We start from the raw sequence: 24,777 nt of genomic DNA, 5'->3' as shown, positions 1-24,777 counted from the left end.
ATCCAAGAAAAGACTTAGAAATTGACACACAACAACGTGATATAAACAGATAATTAAGCTAATTACTTCCCCTCTTTAAATACACACAATTACGTGATGCATATGTCGAGTGTAAATCACGTGATGACATATTTCAACACAGTAATTAAATTGCGAATATTTATTATACATGCAACAAACAAGTGAGTCATGAAAGCATGTTTTAAAATGAAACACTCCTCTGTTCAGAAACAAATACCTATAACTACAATTTTGAAAACCATGCATGGTTAAACCCATTTTGTTATACTGCTCTGATGTAAGGTCTGGTAACATAATTAGGCAACACAACTTCATTAACCTGCTGCTACCAATTAAAAAAAAACGCACAATATATTGTAAATTCTATCCTCACGATAAATAGTAGAGCACCAAACCTAGCCTGCTTCTTAAAACTGGGGAGAATCCCACTTATTTTGTCAAGCATTTCTTTGAACAAATGAAATATTGATTAAGAATTAACACAATGCAAGAAAACACACTGGCTAATGAAGATTATCAACTAGACATTGCTGGAATACAAATCTGAGTATCCAGCATTTAACATGTTCTAAATATAATCAATATGAAACACGTTTGGGAAGTAGCAAAATCTGAGAACATAAATGGTCTGATTGAAAAAATATTCAAAATATTGAAAATTAAATTCCAAAAAAATATCACGGAAAAGTTAAATAATGACAAGGGAGCGAATCATAAAAATAAACTGCGCACTTCTAGGCAGTGAATCAAAATTCTCATTCAAAAAATACTTAAGATTTAATACTTAAAAAGACATAATTAAAAAAACCACAACATAGATCTTCTTTAACTAACTTAAGAATTAGTTCATATATCTTACAAATTAAAAGGGACAGATTTAACAATGTTGATATTTCAGAGAGGTTGTCCTATTTGTTAAAACCGAGACATTGACGATAAGGCGATTTTGTGGCTGAAATCCGATCTTTACAAACATGAAAGAAACATATTCATAAATAAGCTTAAAATTTCTCTAAACAACAAAAAGGATGAAGATGTTCATGATTGTTTCATAGCAGTTGCCTCAGTTAAACCCACAAAATAACATATATACACTAGTACATTCCTTACACATTGTATACATATTTTTATAAATGTCATTTCAATGTTTGTTTTTTGTTTTAGTTATTTCCATTTATTAACACTATATTGTTCCTCGACATCAATATCCCAAAGTGGATTCGATTTCAATAAAGATATTAATTATGACATAATTCCAATGGAATGTCAGTGAAAATACATAAACGTGTGGGTTTGTACGTGTTGAGAATGACAAGATACATTTGTACCATAATGTTCAATGTGAATGGTGTTTATTAACGTGTAGGAATAAATGAGTTTACTTAGATTCAAACCTTTTTCATTTCTGTTTTAAATAACATTTTTTTGTCTGTGAACTCGTAAAATGCTTCGAATACCTAGTGCACGTTCAGTGCATGATGAAAACACGACGAAAATACAGTATACATGAATTTTAAAGTTTTGTTGATTTTATCGTACTGTGGGGGGAAATTCTTCTCCTCTGGGTCTCGGGGTTCTCCAACACGTGTCAGGGGGAAATACACGTCTGTCTCTATGTCACGTCTGCTTGAGGTACCGGACCGGGAAAGTCAATTAAGCTTTACAGTCAAATAGACACAACGAATTACGTTTAAATAGCTAGTCATTAGCCACATCGAGAACGCCTCAAGGCAAACTGCCTCGTCGAAGCCTCTCTGCCCCGGACCAAGACTCCCTCGCCTCGTGGAGTTTTCTCTCTCTCTCTCTGTGACCAAGGGCTTAGACCGTTTATTACGTATCAAAAACTTAACCAATTACAAAACAGTAAAAGACTCTAGGGCGTAACCTTCAATCATAGAGCCAATCACACTAAGTACTGGACACGTCATATCTTTTGATTAATCGTTCACTACATTAATAACTGCGAATACCCAACTGTCAGAAATAGCGGTCCGGGTGGCGTCGGTTATATCGTAATTAGTTCCAAATCACTGAGTTGAGTTCCGTCCAGGACCTCGCATGAGCCTAAATAATGACAGATATAACACAGCCATTCACTAGTAATCAGCTAAATAAGTCGATCAACTGATACGCGAAAACTAATTCATGACAGTACAGTCTATACATTTTATTTTTCTGAATGAAATATACTATTTTACTGTATGTTAATGAACTATTGTAAAGCCTTGGAGTTTTACTAGATACACTGTATTGTACAGAAAGTAGTAGTCATTTGTTGTTAAGATCGCGACGGTCTTATTTTTGAAAAGTGGGTCACGTGTAAACCCCCCAAAATATGTTGGTATTACTTATTAACTGCTCAATCAAAACAGCCGTTGAAATGACAATGAATTTGAACTGCGATCGATCCATGACAAAGTGAATTGGTAGCTAAAATTAGAAACTACGCAATTTGCTTGCTTGTGTTTATAAAAGGTAAGAACTTGTTTGAGTAGAGAGGAACATAAGAGCAACGAGTGAGTCGACAGTAAGATCATTGCTGCCTGCGAACAGTTCAGTCTCACTACAATGCGGAAATCATCATCATGCAATCGTCTGTAGTTAGTGATTAGATCAGTCGAACGTTCTGTGGAATAAACCAATTAAGCTCTGCATACTGGTACCGACTCCGTACGTATCTCAAGCCTAACAACTTATGGAGTGAAACTCTAGCCTAACATGAAGTGAAACGACGACACTACCTGTATCCCCAAACTCGGCAGAAACCCCGACCACAGTTTAAATTTTCTTGCTATTCGTAAATAAATAAATTCACGATAAATGGCTTCATAAACTCGTTCCCTTAAACAAATATAGTTACATAAAAAATAAGTACTCCGATACTAATGACCATTTAATAACAAATAATTCTCACAATAGGTGAGTAAAACTTGCTGTGGCTGTGTTTTTAGTTCTTTATTATTTGTAATGATTTACGGTTGTCAACATTACACAAGACACAAGCACGACCAGGTGTACAGGCATACCAGGTGTACAGGCATACCAGGTGTACTGTCATACACAGGTGTACAGGCATACCAGGTGTACTGGCATACCAGGTGTACAGGCACACCAGGTGTACTGGCATACCCATGTGTACAGGCATAGCAGGTGTACATGCATACCAGGTGTACAGGCATACCAGGTGTACAGGCATACCAGGTGTACAGGCATACCAGGTGTACTGGCATACCAGGTGTACAGGCATACCAGGTGTACAGGCATACCAGGTGTACTGGCATACCAGGTGTACATGCATACCAGGTGTACAGGCATACCAGGTGTACTGCCATACCCAGGTGTACAGGCATACCAGGTGTACTGGCATACCAGGTGTACAGGCATACCAGGTGTACAGGCATACCAGGTGTACAGGCATACCAGGTATACAGGCGTACCAGGTGTACAGGCGTACCAGGTGTACAGGCATACCAGGTGACAGGCATACCCAGGTGTACAGGCATACCAGGTGTACTGGCATACCAGGTGTACAGGCATACCAGGTGTACTGTCATACCCAGGTGTACAGGCATACCAGGTGTATTGGCATACCAGGTGTACATGTATACCAGGTGTACTGGCATACCCAGGTGTACTGGCATACCCAGGTGTACAGGCATACCAGGTGTACAGGCATACCAGGTGTACAGACATACCAGGTGTACTGGCATACCAGGTGTACAGGCATACCCAGGTGTACATGCATACCAGGTGTACTGGCATACCAGGTGTACTGGCATACCAGGTGTACTGGCATACCAGGTGTACAGGCATACCAGGTGTACAGGCATACCAGGTATACAGGCATACCAGGTGTACTGGCGTACCAGGTGTACAGGCATACCAGGTGACAGGCATACCAGGTGTACTGGCATACCCAGGTGTACAGGCATACCAGGTGTACTGGCATACCCAGGTGTACTGTCATACCCAGGTGTACAGGCATACCAGGTGTACTGGCATACCAGGTGTACATGTATACCAGGTGTACTGGCATACCCAGGTGTACTGGCATACCCAGGTGTACAGGCATACCAGGTGTACAGACATACCAGGTGTACTGGCATACCAGGTGTACAGGCATACCCAGGTGTACATGCATACCAGGTGTACAGGCATACCAGGTGTACTGGCATACCCAGGTGTACTGGCATACCCAGGTGTACATTTAATTAGCATATCAATAGAATGTAGATGACTACCACACTAACCCATCAACCTAGAATTGTATTACGGTGAATTATTTAATATATTATATGGCTGCATTGTCTCGTGAGTTTGTCATTCCCAATTCCCAATCATGTACAAATTAGAGTGCGACACATTTCTGCTGCATTATTAACCAATCAGTATAATAATTGTCTCCAGTCACTCAGCTGTAGATATACATGTACGTAAGATATTAGTGATATATTATGACGCTGTTTTTTCAAACGATGTGTGTAGACGATATAACACACCATTGGCAAACCTAAAGCGGACTTGGCATGTACCCTAGACACAACAACACAGTGATATCATAATGAGGTATAATAAATAATAAATTATTCCTCTACCAGAAGTCAGAAATTTGGTGGAAAAGAAAATTCGTTTATTCAAGGTAAATTGAAAAATCTGCAAAAAAAAACTTATAAAAACTATAATTAAAGTGTTAGGGTCCGATCACCCGCTCGATTTGAAGAGCGGATACATGCAGCAGTAAGAAGGTGGTGACCGACATACAGCACAATCATCCTGTAGAGGACTGTTCAATAGGACAGGCACTTGATTAACTCACTTGCTGAATCGGATTGTCTTAGATCAGGTAACCTGCATCACCAAACCCACGTCAGAAAAACGTGTAAGGTGCTTGTTAATTCTGATGCTGAGCAGGAAACCAAATTTGATTTACGACAAAAAACGTAAAAAATCAAAGAAGAAATGCTGCCCACAAAGTAACATGAAAAAGACTGTGAAGATCAAGACAATGGTAGATGCGAAGCAAGACGGCTGGAATAAGTGGCAATTTCCGACGAAGATCCATTACAAGATGCAGCAGATATACTACCGTTGGAGTAGAAGCGAATAGAAAGAATCAATCTAAATGAATGGGTGAGAAACTGCAGATACTGGAAAAGTGTTGGTAGCACTAACAAGTATTAAATGACAAAACAGGAGAAATGCTCGCTACTGGGTTAAGATATTATGCTGATAAGAGAAAGCAGACCATCAAGATTCCACCGGTCGAGAGAGTCAAATTCACCAATGCGAAAAATTAGAAAGTGAAGTGGTGAACTGGAAGATATCAAGCGACATGAAGACCTGTGACAAATTGAATAATTTTTGAAGCTCACTAACTTGTCCTTCAAGATATGAGATATGGAATCTACTTCGCATATCAGCCAAATTGACAACACTGGGGACGTGGACAGCGCGGAGGTCAAATTCATGGTGAGCTTGGATGTTGCAAAGACAGCTGAGGGCAAACATTGAGCGCCCATGATAAGAGCTACTTTAGTAGAGTTGTCTGATGCAATATGGATGCGAAGTCTGGCCCAGAGTGGAGCCCAGAGTGGAGCCCAGAGTGGAGCCCAGAGTGGAGCCCAGAGTGGAGCCCAGAGTGGAGCCCAGAGTGGAGCCCAGAGTGGAGCTCAGAGTGGAGCCCAGAGTGGAGCCCAGAGTGGAGCCCAGAGTGGAGCCCAGAGTGGAGCCCAGGGTGGAGCCCAGAGTGGAGCCCAGAGCTTGAGAGAAATAACCAATGCCAACAATTCTAGACAATTAATGGATAGGTTCACATCGATGGTGTGTGAAGGCCAGGTAGTGTGGAAATTTGATTCACTTTGACGACATCACAACCAGTAAGGCATTTATGTACGAGACACTGTCATGTGTAGATCATGGTTTAGTGAGGATCCTGGAGACGCCATTGTACTTCTGGAAAGTCTGCCACCAGAGCATATCAAGTCAATTACAAATGCATGAATGCTTGCAGAACTTAACGGAAATGTCATGAAGGATTTACAGACTGCCATTGCTTGCCACCAGCTGCTATGTCGAGAGAAGACACCAAGTGTTGAAACCCCATTTCTAGCTTGGATAATTCAGCTTTAAGTCTCAAGCCTGGCTCCCAATATTGCTTTTTTTCCCGTAATGCATCAATGTCCATCGATAATGAACTTAATTCGCTGACCAAACATTTTTTCCTTGAGCTGTGTGGGCGAAACGAACAATGGAGACCCCTCAGTCTCGTCAAGTTCAGGTGTTCCATTACAGTGTTTTCTTGGTTTACACCAATAGTGGTCCTTAACAGGTTGACAACAGCCAGCACACTTGTTTTTCTTTTTATCTGAAATGTTGAGATCGCCAGTTATTGGGGAAAAGCTGCCATGTGCCACCCTTATATTACTTCATTTAGGTTGAGAACAAGTGAACAAGTAAAATAATAATGAGCATAACTCTTGCTGAGCTGATAAAAACAATATTGCGCAATGTCCAAGTAACTTGCGTTCTCTGGATAATGATATAGCCAGATGAGGGGACCAAAGTTCAATGATGACATAACATCCTTGAGTGTTATTTTGCAGTTTACATTGGATCTCGAATCATATTTGTTGTTATCAATGCTTTCATATTGGAACTTGTATTAAATTTTACTTGCAATAACATTGATATTATTGATATACACAAGTGTAAACCTGACCCCACACAGGATATGCTTGGGCACTTTAATTTCCTAATTGCACTTTCTACTGATTTTTGACGAATAACTTTATATTTATGAGTATTATTAGTTATGTTGTTCACACTTAAGGTTTATGATGGGCATTATCAAAATTATTGATGCAACTAAATCCTTGACAGATCATTGACCTCGCAATCAATTTCATTGACACGCTATATTCCATACCATACATGTACAAACTCAAGAACATTATAAACGTCATTAAAGTGCGTTGAACCATGCCATATATGTTTATGTTCATTGATGTGACAAACCAGAGAACACTTTTCTGGGCATTTTAGTGGTTATGGACCTAATCCAGTCAGAATAAGATTCCAGCTCCAACTCCCCACAAGGTTGATATCAGTGACATGGTGTTGCATGATACAGGGAGTTTCCTGTGTGTGTGTACTATTTATGGAATTGTTGTCCCAACTGATTGAGAATGCGTCCCTTGTTTAAGCTATTTGGCATGAAGTGTTTCACATACACCAAAAGATTTAGTAAACTACTTGCCTACCCACAGAATTTTCGTTTCATGTTGGTGAATTCCCCTATGTGCTTGCATATTAGAATAATGTTCTGATCTGTACACCAAAAAAGGAAGTTCACTGTCAATTTCTGGTGCGATAGTGACTTTGTCCCCAACCTTTAAGAGGTAGGCAATTTTGTATTGCAGGAGATCTGTGCTCTCTGAACTGAACTGAACCGCTTCTCTTTTCTTCTTTGAAATTGTGAATTTGTGTTCAGCTGCTCAAGAACCCTCTGTTGATCCATCACATGTGCTGTATCAACAATATTTGACATTGTCTGGAATGACTGCCTTCCTGACCACCCAGTGGTCAGGTTTGGCCCACCATTGTAGAGCCTTCCTACACTGTTGTCAACTCAAACCTTAACTCAAGGTAGACCATGATCACTGGATAGGCGAGCCATATGGTTGAGGTATCAATCCCATCAGACAGACGTGTTCCAACTATCAGTTGTTGCCTCCATTCATGTAGCCATATATTGTGCACGAACCTCGTTTCTGACAACTCAAAACGAGTTGTTACAAAGGCATCTAATTGTGACTTTCCAATGACTACAAACCCAAAGCACATGGGGGGAGGGGGGGTGAGACTTAACCAGATGCATTGAAATTTGTAGGAATGTATCTAGATTGTCAACAGTTCTCAGGCCTAATGAAGAGTCACTTGTATGCAAACTCAGTTTCAAGCGAAGGCAGTTAGGCCCCGAGTTATAGCATGCAACTCCTAATGCAGCATTACGATGAAATTTCCCAGCGACATTCCTGTTGAGACTTGTTACTTCAACTGCTACCACTTCCTGTTCGTTGGTGACCAGTTTCGCTTACTGTGTTGATCGGTGTACGACTTAGTTTGAGTGACAAGTCTCAGCAGGAACGTCACCGGGCAATTTCCATGCAATGCAGCACGAGTGCATTACATGCTATAAGAGTCTCTTGGGGCCCTACAGCCCTGGCTTTGTTAAAACGCCTATGGTGTTTGACAGGCTCTCTGCAGCCATTTTGGTACTTGTTTGATGAGAGTTGTGATTTGGTGTTAACAGCCAGCCCAGAATATAGAGAAAACAAAATTTATAAGAGTCTTGCCCCTTTCTATTACCCAAAGTCTTATTTGATAGTTTCCGCCTCATTTTCCAAATTGTGAGAAGCAGTCAGAAACATGAAGCTTTAGAACTGTTGGCAAGACTTTACGTTTACAAGGTTAAACTGATGCGTCCGACTCAAACATATGGAGAGTTGAAAATTACAAACAAATCTGATTTTGATACTATTGAGCCTTAATTGAAGCACTAACATTTTTAGATGTCTACAAGGATCGTTTATTATGCACAAAATCTAAACACCAGGGAGTCCATATATCACGGCAGTCAACATTTTGAACATTATCTGGGTTCAATTAGCCTTTGAAGTAAATAGGATCATCAAAACGCATTTTCGTACTTGGCTCCCTTAGAGGGAGCCACCAATTTAAATCACAAACACAAATTTGTTTTGCTTAAACGTGCAGTTGTATCACTGCATGTACATTAGCTGTTTGACCCTTCACTCAACTTTTGCATCCACAATAAAAACGACCAAACAATAGAAATTAACAGGTCTCTATTCATACAATGTACTCTATATTCAAATCAATGATATGGCTAATTGTACTAGATACACTACTGTAGAATACTTTTATTTTCGCTTGGAATTTATTTTCGCTGAAGGGATGATTCCGTGAAAATAAAATCCAGCGAATATACTTTTTTTCCTATATTTCACATTAAACTCATCAAATATCAGTGAAAATAAATTCCATACAAAATGCCCAAAAAGTCTTTGCAGCGAAAATTAATTCCAGCGAAAATAAAGTATTCCACAGTATGTTACAGGATATGGTTTTGCTAAAGATTGTAGTTTTTTAATTTCCTATGCTTTTATAATCAGACCAAATTTAAAAATATTTTACAGCAAAAATGGATAGGGAAATACATAAAAGGGCAGGAACAAAAAATTTCATTTCACTGACTGTCCTAAGATGTACATAGATTGAAATCCTGATCGAAGATTTAGAAAAACATTGAGTACATAATTACTGCAGTGATCAATGCACAACTGGGTCAGCATTTTGCCTTGCATACAAACTCCCATACTTTACATTCTTTGTAATGGGACTCCTAGGTGACTAATCAAACCAGTTTGTAATTTACCGGTAAAATGTATGCACATTAAAAACTTTTCAAATAGTAATTTCACCTGCATAGCAAGTAGTCATTGGTGTTTTGCAATGCTAACACAATTCCACAGAATAGCTAGAAATTTAATATTTTAAAAAACTTGCTGAAACACAAAAATGTGGGATCAATTCTCCACTTGCATCATGTACAGCAATAAAATCTTGCTACAAAAGGACAACCAATATTTTTTTTCTAAGAACTGATTACATGACAATTCCCAAACTGAAAGACTTCAAGAGTTCAACTGCAATCATGTGAAAAGGTTAGTAATTTTAAAATATCAATATTCATAAAGTCTCAAGATAACACTTAAAATGAGCTCTGGGTTTAAAAAATCTCCAAACCTACAAAAGCATGCATTGATGAAACAAAGCGTTTTCCCGAAGATGCAAACAGCACTATGTTTTGTTTTACTACTAAAATGATCTGGACAGCCAGACAATATCCAGACAGACAGACAGCGATTCATCTCTAATGCGAGATAGCATTTTGTTTTGAAGTCGGCAAAGTAGCTGAAAACTTGAGTATCACTCTTGATGCCATTATAGTTGTGTGTAGTTCAGCATTTTAACAAGCTTGTGAATTTTAGTTTGGAATAATTATACAAGTTGTTATGGACATGTTTACCATTGCAGTGGTTTAAATTTCTGTGGATAACATGACAAAAGAATGAAACAAAAAATTCATAAATATACTAGACTGGTCATGAGGAATCAGCATCATTTTCTTGTTCTGAATTGTTTTGTTCCGAGTCACTAAATTGTGGTTGTTGTAAAGGAATCAGTTTTATAGTTTCTTCTTCACTAGATTCACTCAATTCATCAGTATTGATATTAACAGAGTCTTCTTTTTCCTTCTCATCTAGTTCTTGAATTACAGTGTCACTGTCGAATGAGTGAGCATTATCAGCCAATTTTTTATTAGTTTCTTCATTTTCCTCGCTACTAGCTTCATTTTCCTCGCTACTAGCCTCATTTTCATCACTACTTTCATCATCTTTTTTTCTCTCATCCATCAATTCCTGTGAAAAAATGAGAAACATATGATAAGTGTAGTATCTTCGACTTTGCTATGCATTTATGTATTTTTATTCATAGAGTTAGGGTTACATAATCATGTCATGAACATATTCACTAATCACATTGCGCTATATTATGAGTTGATCACATGTTCTGCAATAAAAAGTGGCACTTCACCGCTAACCTACAACCTGATAACTTGTGTGGTTCCCACTTTATTTTGAATTGCAAGTTTTCACATATCAAGTTTACTACAAAAATAAGGATGTTCACAACTTGCCCATAAATGTATTCAACCTTACTCATGACAAACCTTACTATAGACATGTAGCAACAAAATACTTTAAGCAATGCATATAGATCACAACATCCTGTTTAATTTTTGATTCCTTCTAAAATTGTTGGCTAACAAATTAGAGTACATAGTTTTCAAAATGTCCATCTTGAGTGGAAGTTTGAAGTCAGTTAAACAAACTCGATCAGAACAATACCCATTCTTGTTAAACCAGCTGATGCTTGATCAAATATTACATCTGTAGGGACCCCCCACCCCCAAGGAATAATTAGTAGATTAATCACCCTGACCCACAATTTTAATATCCATGCTAAACGTGGCCACCTACCTTTATTATAGAAGCAAAGTATTCTGTTTGCCCGGCAAGCTCCGATAGCTTCATTACTTCCGTTTTTAATTCTTGAACTTTACCATGCAACTGTAAGAAAAAGTGTGTAAAATACAAAGTACATTAAAATGTTTACTTCAAACACACTTCACACTATTTTTCTGTAGCTGCTATTCATTGTGTAGCAAGTACAAAATAACTTGTATATTTCAATTATGCAAACTTTGATACCCCAAGTAATGATTGCAAGCATATACAAGTGATGTAATCATGTGTTGTATAGTATAGTATAGTATATACAATACAACACACATGATGCATCCAATCTCTTGGTCTAGGAGTAATATACAATATAAACACACCTGCTCATTTTCTTTAAGGGCTTCTTCAAGTGCTTTTCTCCTTTCTTCTGCTAGTTCTTTCCAGTATGATTCTGGTACAGATTCTGTTCAAATATTAAACAATCTTATGTGAATATTTCAAAATATCTTATTGCCCAAGAAGACTCAACTTATGACAAAATAAGATACCCATGCATTTCCACTTACCACTGGTCATCATCTCAATGGCTTCTTCTGCCAATGATTTCCCTTTCTGTGAATTAAAAATAATGGGGGTTAAATGTTTTTTAATGCAAATCTTCCACAGTTTTGTGTTTTGGTCCAAGATAGCAAGTGTTTACAACACTCGCTGTATGACCTACTCCATTGTATACTGCATATGAAAATGCAAACTTTTGTCAGTTTCACACGTCAAATACCACATAAAAATAGTGTACCTAAACATTAGCTTCTATCAAGCAAACAAATAAATTAACTGAATGTTGTTATATCCTCAGTCTTAAGAATTTTTACTAATTTCAAAATTGCCACCAAAATAGATTTTAAACTAGATAAATCACAAAATCATGGTTAAGGTACCCTTTGTTATTTGTTTGACTGAACTAGTGCTTTTAAAAACTCTGCATTCTTAAAAATAAATAGCTGCGTGCTGGTAATGGTTTTGATGATGCATCAGGTAAATGTTCAGTATCGCCGTCAATTTGCCTTGCATATACACCGCATCTGGCTGATACCCCGCATATGGGCTGTGTTTCAAATAGTGGGTGAAGTTTTGGTCCACACATAACAGACCCCAATTTGGCCGTCTGACATCTTTTGTACTATTTCAAATATGACACTAAAAAATAATTGACACAAAAAAAAAAAAAAAGATTCTCTCATCTTGGCACACTCTTTCGTAGGACATATTGGCTCTGAAAAGGGTAGTTTGGTTTGAGTGGTGATAAAATTCTAGTATATGTACAGGGTATTTATACAATGTTGACATCAAATGCTTGGATTTGATTTGCCTGAGCCTTGGTATAAAATCACAAAGTGATCACGAGAGACAGAACATAAAACATGAGTGCATTATTTTGTGAATATACGTCATATGCATGATCTCAGAAAATGTTTAGAAAGATTAATGTTTCGCATAGACACAAATATAATCATGCAAAATATAAATTCAAAGTGTTTTAATACATTGTATTAAAGAAGGAAAAGCAAGCCAAAGTCATGTATCTAGTAAAACATGCGCTGCGACAACCGAGTGATCAGAGACCTCAGTTTGGGGACGCAGTACTTCTTTGAGAAACTTGCTGCGTGGTGATGCAGACATCAAGTGTGTGTTGACACAAGTTTGACTTCGGCAACTTTTTACTTGCATGCTCCACGCATCGATCTAATATAATTGTTACATCCAACGGTACTGTTAGGGCACTGACCCAGAGTTCATGCACTGATATTCAAATTCAGGCCACCCAGCTTGACTAATCGATAGTTACTTATCATTTATTCAAAAAAAAATTGACCAAAAACATGTCAATACAAGATTATGTGTGCAAGGTTAGACTTATAGAAAGTACATGACCGCTTAACTAATAAAAAAACAATCATGTCACACGTGAAACGCAGCAGACATTTTAGTTCACTCATTTTTTTTTTTTTACCGATCTTGAACTTTTTGTCTGGAATGTGATACAAACAAAGAATAAACATTATGGGTGGTGCTACCATCGCCATTGTTTTTCCTCCGCTTTTATCAGCACAGGGTTATTTTTTCAGACAAGATGGGCTTTGTAATATCTGCCTAAAGATCACCCGGGCGATCTTTTGGTCTACACATTTCTAAAAAATAACCAAATTCTCCACGAGATCACCCAGGGCGGGATATCTGCCAAATCGGGTACATTTGTCTAATTGTGGTCAAGCAAACTCACTTTTTAAGGTGTACCACACACGCACAGGTACATATTTGCTGAAAGACGTACTAAAATCTGGAAAAAGTAAGTCAGCATACTTGCTGGTATGTGGTCAAGTCGATGAAACAAGTAAATTAACAGGACTAAGCCTGTCTCTGAAACCTTGTGTAAGCACAATAGTGCAAATAAATTGTGGATTGTGCAACAGTATTGTACCAGGGCTTCAATAAAATTAACTAACCTTTTCAGTTGGGGCATCTGTCTCTGGATCTTTATAAATCATTGCAGCACCAAGTACTTTAGAACTTTTCATTAACTTGGATCGTCCTTGTTTATACTGCTGGTCTTCAGATTCAGTTTGTTTTCTTTTACCTTTCTTCATACTCTGTAATGTAAATCACAGCAATTTGCTTATCCAAAATTACAAAGTATGGATGCCATAATGCTCTGGGGAGTGGTGACAGACAAGTGATCAAATATTTCCAGCATACACAAAATGCAATTTTTTGATTTTCTATTATTAGAGATGCATTTCTAACAACGTGGTGTTGTACTCCCATGCACCAGCGTACACCCCCACTTTTAGCACATTTTTAGGTTCACGGTCGGCTAATTTGTCTAATCATAAAGACTAATCATGATCATTGTTCGACTATCGCTACTGGTAATATAGCACTGAACAAGTTGTGAATGCGAAGACCATGGTAACTGTGCATAAACTATGCTTTGACAATGACCTGTTGATACTTCATGCCATGCCAGTTTTTTTTTTGTTTTTTTTTTAAATCCTGCCGTTTATTCGCCGAAATCAATATCAACAGATTGTATAGACATCAATAATTCACTTCCATGTTACCAGAAAGTAGGAGAATTTCCGAAGAACTGCCTTAAATTTGGTACAACAGCATTCTAATAGGTTATAAATAAGAGACTAACAGGTCAAATAGGTCATAAAAAGATGACTGAAAATGATCAAAAACATTCAACAATGAAGTTAATGTTGAAGATTTTGACTGTTCCAACAGACTAATATTTTCAACCTCAAATTCTGGTTATACCTAATTAAAATAAATTATAATAAAATGATTTTTAGTCAATTTCCGTTTTTTCATTGTAAGTGTTGTTGAAATGAATGAAACATTTTTGGAGCGAGTACCTCGGGGCTAAGTCAGACGAGTACGGCATTCATAATATAGTGTTCCCTTGGTTAAATAGAGAGCATTTAAATTTACCGTTAGTTGTATTTTCAATCCAACAGTAAATGATTACTCAAAAGAAGTTTTGCCTGTATACCCACCATTAGACTTATAGCAGTAGTCTTTGTTCCGAGTTAACAAGCGACAGGGCTCTGGCGATTTTGTAGGGTCACAACAAGGCTCTGGCGATTTTGTAGGGTCACACGGCTCTGGCGATTTTGTACTTACTGAATCACATAACCTAATGAAACCATTTGTTCCAACTAAAGTCGATTGGCTTCCTGCCAGGGGTTGTAGAGTCTTTAACGTCATTCTTTTATCACTCAACCCTGGAGAAGACTGGCCCAGTTTCTTACTACTTCTTTTCCTTGCTGGTGTGAACATTCTATTTTTGCCTCCCATTGTACTCATAGATATCATCTTGTTTGGCACTTCCAAGTCACTCAGACCACTTGAACCATCCGTATCAGAATTACAGCCCTTTAGAAAAATAAAACAATTTAATATGTGCATTTAGAAATATACTATCCAAGATTTAATTCACTTGAAGGATAAAAGTAAGTGAAAACACTGTCCAGTTTGTACTACATAAAATATGGCTTTCCATAAAAGAACAGACCATTGTTGACTCGTGTGAAAACACTGCCCAGTATGTACTACATAAAATATGGCTTTCCATAAAAGAACAGACCATTGTTGACTCATGCTGGGGAAAAAGGAACTAATTGTCAATGATCTATAAAATGTGAACCAGTCTACACATGTAAACTGATACTTTTGTAGAGATTTTGTTTAGTCCCCAAAAAAGTCAAATCAGTTTTATTGAGTGAATACAAGCAGAAGAAGTGATGGGTTGAAACAAACAAAATATACAATGACAAAGCCATAAACACAAGGCTTAAAACAATGTAAAAGGCTTAGTTATACACTGGTTTTAATTTTGCTTATTTCGCTGACTGGAAAATGCACTAAATTAAAACCCAACAAATAAGTAAAATTGAATATAGAACACATTATCTAAATGATAAAACCGAGAATTTAAAACCAGCTGAATATGCCTGCAATGGTAAATCAGCAAAATTTAAACCCAGTGAAAATTAGTCATTTTACAGTAACAAAATATAAATCTGGACATCCTAATAAGTGTAAGGAAAAATTTGTATTGCTGGCCAGATCAAATTGTTGAGAATAGATACTCCAATGCATTCATCTGTGTGCGTGCTTCAAACTGATATACTGTGAAATACTTTCACTTGGAATAAATTTTCGCTATAGAAATGATTCAGTGAAGAAAAATCCAGCGAATATACTTTTTTCCTGTATTTCTGAGGAAAAATAGGCAAAACGATTAAGTCGTCATTGATTTTCACAACACATTTTACAATGAAGAAACAAACCTGTTCATAAAAATACGCACATTTTATTACAATACGATTTACATATTGTGAACTTACAGTGCAATAATGGGTAGGGTCTGTGGGGAAAACAGTTGAAGGCATGATCTTTATCATTATCTTCGTTGTGGAATGTTTGATTGTACATAAACTCTCGATACAAAGCAATTACTGCCATGATGTTTTTCATATTAACACAATAGTGTCAATGGACACGATTATTCAGAAAAGTAAAACCATGTTCCATGACGGCCAGGTTTCACGACTTGATAATATTTTTGGAGTTTCGAAAACTACTACTCAAAAGAAATATGGATTACTTCAGTTTTCTCATAAAAGCAGGAACCAAACTACTGTACCAATCACGATTTTTATGCAATGAAAAGCACTTTTACATGCATATTTGTAAAAAATGTCATCGACACTCTGTAAAAACACCCTGGGTCTATACTCAGGGATGTCATAAACTCGTTAAATGTCCAAAAACAGGGGTGGGCTTGTACTCTGGGAAGTACGGTAGAACAAAGGATTGTGGGTAAAGAATGGCCAGTGTTGTAAAAAAAAAAAAAATGAGAAAATTCACTTGAGAAATACTGATGTGAATATGTTCAAATTCAGTGTGCACCTTACTCGTGTATATGTTGCGAAGACACAAAAAAATAAAGATATTGCTAAAAAAAGTAAAATATTTGTTATGTTCGTTGTCCCTTTTAATGGTTAGCAGGTTTTACATAATATGTACAAGCTACTAATTGATAAATTGTTTAAAATACACAAAGAAATGAACATTTGATAGAAAATTGCATAAATAAATATTAGTTCCGGTGTCATGACAACAGTTTTGTTTTTTGTATTGGTTGGCACTAGTAAAAGCTTTGTGTTCTCCCAAGAGAATTGTCGCATGGTTGCAGCTAATTTGCTAAAAATGTACACTTTTTTATGGAATTATGAATGATTATGCATTAATTCATTAGCTGATTAAAATTGGATATGCTTGTATCAATAAAATTGTATTCAATATTAATTGGTAACAATTGTATACAATTGAGGTTAGAATAAAATTGAACACCCCCCCCCCCCTCCCAATTTTATCTACCGGTAATTCTTTTCAATTGTGCACATCTGGCGACAGTTAATTAACTGCTAAACCATTGCTGCGTATAGTTGTCTAGTCAATGAATGTATGTCGTGGATGTAGACATCTCTGGCATCATATTTACTGACAATGATGGTAGATTTATTGATAGTGAAGTACTTCTCAATTACATCATTGCCATCAAGCAGTCTTTGTTGGTCCATCTTGACTATAGTGTAATGTCAATCACCAAATACAAAACTAAATGGCACATAAGAAAAGAAACAAGCAGCCTCTCAGCTGAGATGCAAAACAAAAAAATGTAGCTCCGCTGTTAGCAATGCACATTTCAATTAAAGAACAGATATATCATTAGAAAATAAACAATATGCATAGTATCAATGCAATGGGACTTGCCGTTTTCAACAAGAATTCAAAAATATAATTTTTCACCATAAATGATTGTGGTTTTTAACAAGAAGTCGAAAATATCACTTTTCACCAAAAATGATTGTGGTTTTTAACAAGAAGTCGAAAATATCACTTTTCACCAAAAATAACAAAAATATTCATCAAAATTAGAAAATTGAAGATATCATGAAATGAACAAATCTGAGAGAGGTCTACCCAAAGTACATATACACCAAGTATCAAAGCATTCAGGCTTGTAGTTTTCAAGAAGAAGTCAAAAAAGTAAAACATTGACAGGGACGACAGACAATCACTCGTATGATAAGCTTCGCTCGACAAAGTCAACAGCAGAGCTAAAAACTATTGCAACGATACAGAAATGCAAGGTCACATTTAGCAAGCTTAAAACTACAACACCTAATATTAATTCTGCCAGTGGTAATGAAAAACAAAATGATTATGCTATGTCGCTTTGGGAAGAAAACTGTACGCTTCTATGTTTTAAACTTTCCACTAATTTATTGTCCTTGTATATGAAATCACTAAATTTTTCACATCAGTGGCTATGATGTTGTACTTTACCCACAATTCTTTGCTGAAGAATCAACGTTGTGGCCAATACTGATTACATTGTACAAGTTGAATTTCTAAATGAAGTGATAAAAGTGATACAAAACCCTTGTAAATTGCAAACATTTATGCAACTTATCTGGACACACGTTTGCCTATCTGTCTCCTTTGGTATGTTTTGTATTCCACAATATAAATGTTGTAATTTTGAGACCAGATTTATGCATTTCTTGAAAGTGAACTTCATTAGTCAATTTCAGAATTTTTTTGTTTTTTTGGTGAATTGTGTTGAAATTTATCTAAAAAACAGTACATATTTGAAACGAAACACATGTTGTTCAACCCAAATAATAAAAACAATTCCCAACAAATTCTGGCTATGTAAATATTGTTTAGCATTCATTTAATTTGACAGCTTCACTTATCAATACAATGTACACAGTAATTCTCAGATGGACCGGAACAGGAAGTCAGTAGAAGACAAAAGATTGTCCTGTTTGTGATTGGTCCTGGCAACATTTTTTTTAAATTGTTAGTTACCGTATTACCCCGGGCACGCGCCCCTCCCTGGGCAAGCACCCAACCCCCCTGTTTTCACAAAAGTTACATGTTGGGGACATCCTCGGTTAAACGCCCTGGGTGATTTTTTTTAAGCCAAGAATTAGGTCAACAATAAAGTTGTATTTGTCAAAAACGAACGAGTTTGATTTATTTAAATAGTGTGTTTGTTACGGTAGTTCTCTTTTGGGAGTATGTGGTGGCCCTGAAAAGGGCAGTTTTGTTTGTTTTTACGTAAAAACTCATTGGAACTTAACGACACAAGATGAACCACGCAGCATGTAGCGCAAACGTTCTGCTTTCTCCTCTTTCACGATGAATCCAATATTGCAAATAATCCATACCTTGGTGAGTGGTTTGAAGCACTTAGCTTTGGTTTCAAAACGTAGCACTTCGCTGACTGTGAATCCATAATGGGAGCACAGTCAGCTGGCATCGGTGTCGCTGGGTGTATATGATAAAGGGAAGTTGTGCAACCAAATTTGCCGAGTTCGCAGTTTTTCGGCAATAAAAATATAACATTCCGGAGGGGGTGAAACGAAAGAATATCGCCAGGCGATGGACGCGGGGCTTTTTTGGCAATGACCGCAAACGTATCCGTGTCAGTGTCCAGCCATTGGTTGGCCACGTAGAGGTCAAAATACGCGTTCTATTTTTACGCGTTAAGTTTGGCTCTACCGTTTCACCCCCTCCGGAATGTTCTACTTTCGCAGCCTAATCGCAGGTTTTGTATGTTCAGGCCCCCTGGGCGCGTGCCCGGGGTAATACGGTACGTCAATTACATTTGAACTTAATGTAATGCAGCACTACTTGAATTCCAATAGCTGTGTCTCTGTATACAAGAAACAAATTACATGAAATTATAGAAAAATTGTAAAAATGTCTTGTTGAATCTGGTGGCACAAAAACAAAAGCTCCCATCTTATTGTGGCTTTGGAATCTTTACAGCAAGTATTAGGGCAGCCAATTTGCAAACTCGCTAGCGAATATTTGGCTAACTGCTTTGGTTTTAACTAAATAAACGGTTGGCGTTGGCATGTGATCACGTCTACTCTTGGTGAATCTATATTGCATTAGAGGACATAGAATGTTTTTACGCAGCCTGTACATGTCTGGATTCCCCTGAATGTTTTGAGCCCGAAACTGGTCAGTCAGCTGGCGTACATATGATAAATACGATTAATCCGATATTGGCAGGACTCCAGAAGACGTACCTGCACTATATGCATTTTTTTCGAAATTATGCTAATTTATTCATGACGTAGCAGTTTCTGTGATCATGAATATTCATTAATTTGTGGGTAAATACATTCTGAAAAGGGGCTGGGCAAATATTTTTGAGGGAAGAGTTAGAAAGGGGGGATTAGCAATCCTTAGGGGGTCAATACAAAAGAAGAGACCCATTTGGAGAGCACCATTGCTCTTGTGTTGTTGCACACGACCTGCAGCTGTCAACTGTGTTAGTACTTAGACGACCTTCCATGTGAGGTAGTATTCTTGTGTTCTGTTTTTCTGACTCTAGTTCTTTATATTACAGAAGTTGCTGTTTATGTTTTTAACGACTTTCATATCTTGTAGGAGTGTCCTGTCTGATTTGAACTTTGAGTTCCCAGCGCACTGTTTTGTCCACTGTCTTCACACAAGTGATAGGATTTAAGTCTTACTTATAGGAGCACTGTTTTCACTAGCATTCAAAAATCGTGCTAACCGTACTGGATTCGAACCAGCAATCTCTCACATTGCCTACATTGTACATATCCACTGAACCATATGGATAGTCATGCAAATGAATGATTTGTTTTCATATTTAGCTTTATTGCAAATTAGTGTTTGCGAGAAAATACTGGCAGTATATATATATATATATATATATCTAGAAATACAACATATTTCTATTATTGAGTTACAATTGTCCACAAAATTGCCAATTTTGTGTTTTTACTTGTGTAAACTATATGCATGCCATGACCCGTTAGTGTACATCTTGCCAATTGGGTGCTATTTGCGACCCTAACCCTAATGCCAAGACGCGTTCCTGTTAATAATTGCTCAATAATGATACTCTGTTGTGCACTGTCCACGGGTAAGTTGCATTGATGTTAACTGATTAAACAAGTCATGTTTAAGTAATTTCCACTATTAACAAGTGGTTAAATTGTGACAATAAATGTGTGGACAAATATTTGAGATGTATTTTGGTGTAGACAACTCTCATTTAATAATTTTACACCATTACAAGTTGTTAAATTGAGAGAATAAATGTGTGGACAAATATTTGATACTTATTTAGGTGTAAGAACTCTTGTTTAACCAACTTCCACCACTGCAAGTTGTTAAAATAATGAAATAAATATACTGGTATCATTGGATATTTGATTTAACTGTGAAACTTTCTAACAAAATGTTAACTGCCGACTTTGAACCGTCAATCAACAATTCCGCAGACACAGTATAAATTCCACAACACCACAGAAGATATTAGTCAGTCTGTTGCATTGACACTTCAACAAAACAAAACTTACCTTGACTTGGGTCTTTTTTATCTCTTGTCACAATCTGGAAACTGTTGAACAAATTGCGCGTCGTCCAGTTTAAGACTCAAGTTATTTTATTATTTATTCATTCAGTTTTGCATGGTGGAGTTTTGCAACGTTCTTTGTTTATGGTTTGAGGGATTTCAGTTTATTTGATTTACGTTTTTACAGTAGCTCTGAGCGGGACTCAAACCCACCATCTTTTCAAGACAATTTTGTTTTATTTTGATGGCACGCTTGTGTACCACGCCACGACGTTGGTCGTTAAGTGGTGTTCATTTTTCTAACTACTCCAGTGTTCCAATGAGTTGAACGGAAAATCCAAAACAATTGTTCGTTTCTGATTGCTTCGGTTCAGGTGAGTGTGTATCTAGTGTAATTCGAACCCATGTCGTTTGTATTGGGCGTTTTTTTATTTCCCATGTTAGCTACGCCGTAATATGCAACCACTTCCCAGTTTTATTGTGATTTTGCGAGTGTTTAATGATGTCTTCCTCACCCGTCACGCCATGACCCAGTTTCATCCACACTGCCATTTTGCAACAAGTGCGTGACCCGACTGACTATATGATCGTTCTGTTCAACTGTTAAGCTAGGATATATTACCATTATCATCATTATATTGTCGCGTGATTTGTTTTACCTTATGTGTAATGTCTTATCGTAAAAGCTCAATCAATTCGGCCACTCAAATAGTTCGGCCACCAATTTTTTGCGTCATGGTTAATTTTAGAATGTATCAGTTTAGTTCGGCCATCTGTCCAGTCAGTCTATTGTTTGTATTCAATTAGTTCGCCCGGTGATGACACTGCCCGATTTTTACGTCACTCTCTCAACAAAGGTATATTTTCACACATCTATCACGTAAATACAATGTACATGTATAAGCATTTACATCCATGGTATAAGCAATCGGGATATCCGCCAGATGTGCAGTCATGGTGTCAACCGTGGTTGTACAAAAGACGTGTGAAATCTCTTGTATGTCCATGGTGAAATATACTCTGTTGATTGTCATTACAAATTACCCAGTACATCAGTTGTAAATAATCGCTAAGAAAATTCTCATCACGACGCCAAAAATATCGACAACGAACAAATACTTTAAGTCATTGCTAGCAATCACTGACGAAACGAAGCTCCATGGTTTAGGGACAACAAAATTCAGGCCAACACTTGACTCTCGTCTTTGGAATTTCAAGCAAGCCATACAAAGTCGCAAATGTGTTACGTGAAAGCGTCATTATTATTGGACGTAGTTTTGTTTACACAGTCACGCAGCACGTCAAAATATCTTCTTTTTTTCGGTTGACCCAAATAAAATTATCTGCTGGATTGTTTCAGCACAGTCGTTTCAGTAATGTTCGAAACATTGTCCTGCAGAGTTGTTTGTTTAAAAGTCAAGTAGATTATTAATGTTAACAGGGACCGGGTAAAAAATTAATCAATGCCGACTTGCAAATTGTATCGTCTTCGGCATTTCCAGTAAGTCGATACAAAGTCGCCAACGTGTAGCGTGAAAGCGTCATTTTTATTGGACATGGTTTTGTTTACACAGTCACTCAGCACGTCAAAATATCTTCTTTTTTTTTGGTTGACCCAAATAAAATCACCGGCTGGATTGTTTCGACACAGTCGTCCCAGTTATGTTCTAAACTTCCTCTTGCAACGTTGTTCGTTTAAAAGTAGGTTGGATTTTTTGTTTCGTTTTAACTGTGGGTAAAAAAACATGACCGTGAAGTGAAAACTGCGCTCTCATAGAAGCGGTTTCAGTAGCTGTGCGTGGTTACGGTAAAGTGGCAGACGAGATGACGTGAGGTGTGAATCCTGGGCCTATCATTTCGACATTGTATGTCAGACTGAGTACTGACTGATGTACATCCTTTAATTTCAAAAGAATATGTGATAATGTTGTGGCTGGTCAGAGTATCATCATCATGCTATAAAAGTGGCGATTTCTCTGGGGAAAGACACTCAATTTTAGTTTTCCCACAAGCTATTAGTACTTATTTTGTCGCTTGCTAGCCATGCTAGCCGAGGTCCCAGCTGTACCTGCTTCTATGTACCGGACAACACCACCCGCCCCGCCCCCACATCCTCCAAAAAGAGATACCGTAACGAAATACAAGTGTGTCGTCTCGTATTATGTTTTTCAGTGTTATTTATTGTAGTTTATTTAAAATATATTATTGTATGTATAGTTTAATTGTAGATAATTTCAAAAAAATAGTACAGCAATTAGCAATAAAGCATAATTCTATTCTACTCTATTCCAGTGAGTTTTTCACGTTACCATGTTTGTTTACATTTACGGGAGCGTGACATAAAACTGTCGTCTCCACGGCAACAAAACAGCAGGTGGCCTGGTTGCGTCAGATTTCTTGAACGCGCTTGTAGTTTGTTTTAAAATTGGGTCAAGTCTCAGACTAGTACTACACCTTTACTCTAATCTCGGGGAAAACGATATATTTATTCAGTTACCGGTGATACACACTTCGAACCCAGTTTTAAAACGTTGAAAAATTATTCAAACAAATCGACCACTTCGGAAACATATTTTCTATATTTATTCAATCAATTGGCCCACCCCAAAAAATATTTATTTTTACATGGCCGAATTGATTGAGTTTTTACGGTAAGTATCTTTATTTTAATTTGTATATACCAATTCGTATATACCGAGGAAACGACCCCGATTGAAGGTCATGTATTTTGTGACGTCACCAATTCGTGTGTAGGTACGGCTTCTTCATTAAGCCAACCGCTGGAAAAATCGACCTCATTCGTCGTTTTTGTGTGGACACAAAGAGCATGGAACACTTTCCCTGGTATATTTGAAAGCGAAATCGCCATCCAACTGTAAGACAGTCGCTGATTAGCTCCTATTGATCGTCCCCTACTGTTACATAGATTCGCTTTTAATAAGTGGGCATGACCGCAAGACGACGCCTGCGAGATTCGAAAGCCAACCGTTTAGTCAAAACTGAAGCAGTTAGCCAATTCGCTAGCGAGTTTGCAAATTGGCTGCCCCAATACTTTTGAGACTTGCTGTAAATGCCTACATTCGTGGACATATTACAGAGTACCGGAGTTAAATTTAAAAAAAAAATTGCAATTGACTAATGACTTGAACCACCTACTCAAAACAAAACTGTTAATATTCAGTAGTTTCGAAAATTGAGAGACAAGTTTAATTGGTAAATAGATACCCATTTCTAAAACTCAGAAAATAACCTCGCACCTGTGTGGGTTTCACAAGCACACAAACAAGGACGTCGTTCATTATTATTTGGCGGGGTGACCCACGATAATAAAAGCCAAGCACTTAAAAAATGTAACACGTATTTACCCCTTGTCGCCGAACTTCAAGCCTTCTGAAAACTGCATTCTTTTGAGCGTTGACAAGGACGTTAGAGAGAGGAGTCGCCATGTTCTTCCGTCAATGTACACTGAAGGTTTGATTTAGCTTCAAACTTCCCGGCCTCGTCCTTGACCGCCAACACTTAAAAGCTACGCGCAATTTGATTGGTCACGTTTTACAGAAAACGTGACCGATATAATTGTCAAACAAAATTGGAATTTTCCGATATTATGTTCAATTACGTGTTTTGTTTTGTCTTCGTAGAACGAAGAAGCGATATGATTCT

The 24,777-nt window shown here is 37.4% G+C and overlaps 1 protein-coding gene across 1 annotated transcript; it reads right to left on the bottom strand.

Annotated features, from left to right (window-relative positions):
• Positions 1-9,567: 9,567 nt before the first annotated feature.
• LOC100313617 (geminin-like protein) lies at positions 9,568-24,575 on the bottom strand. Its single transcript, NM_001168082.1, has 7 exons — positions 24,480-24,575; positions 14,817-15,068; positions 13,634-13,777; positions 11,696-11,741; positions 11,510-11,592; positions 11,148-11,237; positions 9,568-10,526 (listed from the first exon to the last, which is right to left on the bottom strand). The coding sequence occupies exons 1-7, from the start codon at positions 24,558-24,560 to the stop codon at positions 10,209-10,211; spliced, it is 1,014 nt and encodes a 337-aa protein (NP_001161554.1). The 5' UTR covers positions 24,561-24,575; the 3' UTR covers positions 9,568-10,208.
• Positions 24,576-24,777: the final 202 nt, after the last annotated feature.

Source organism: Saccoglossus kowalevskii, chromosome 18 (assembly GCF_978046115.1).
Source record: "Saccoglossus kowalevskii chromosome 18, keSacKowa6.1, whole genome shotgun sequence".
Taxonomy (NCBI): Eukaryota; Metazoa; Hemichordata; class Enteropneusta; family Harrimaniidae; genus Saccoglossus; species Saccoglossus kowalevskii.
Note: the sequence above shows the minus strand (reverse complement) of the source record. Positions and strands in the feature narration are given on the sequence as shown.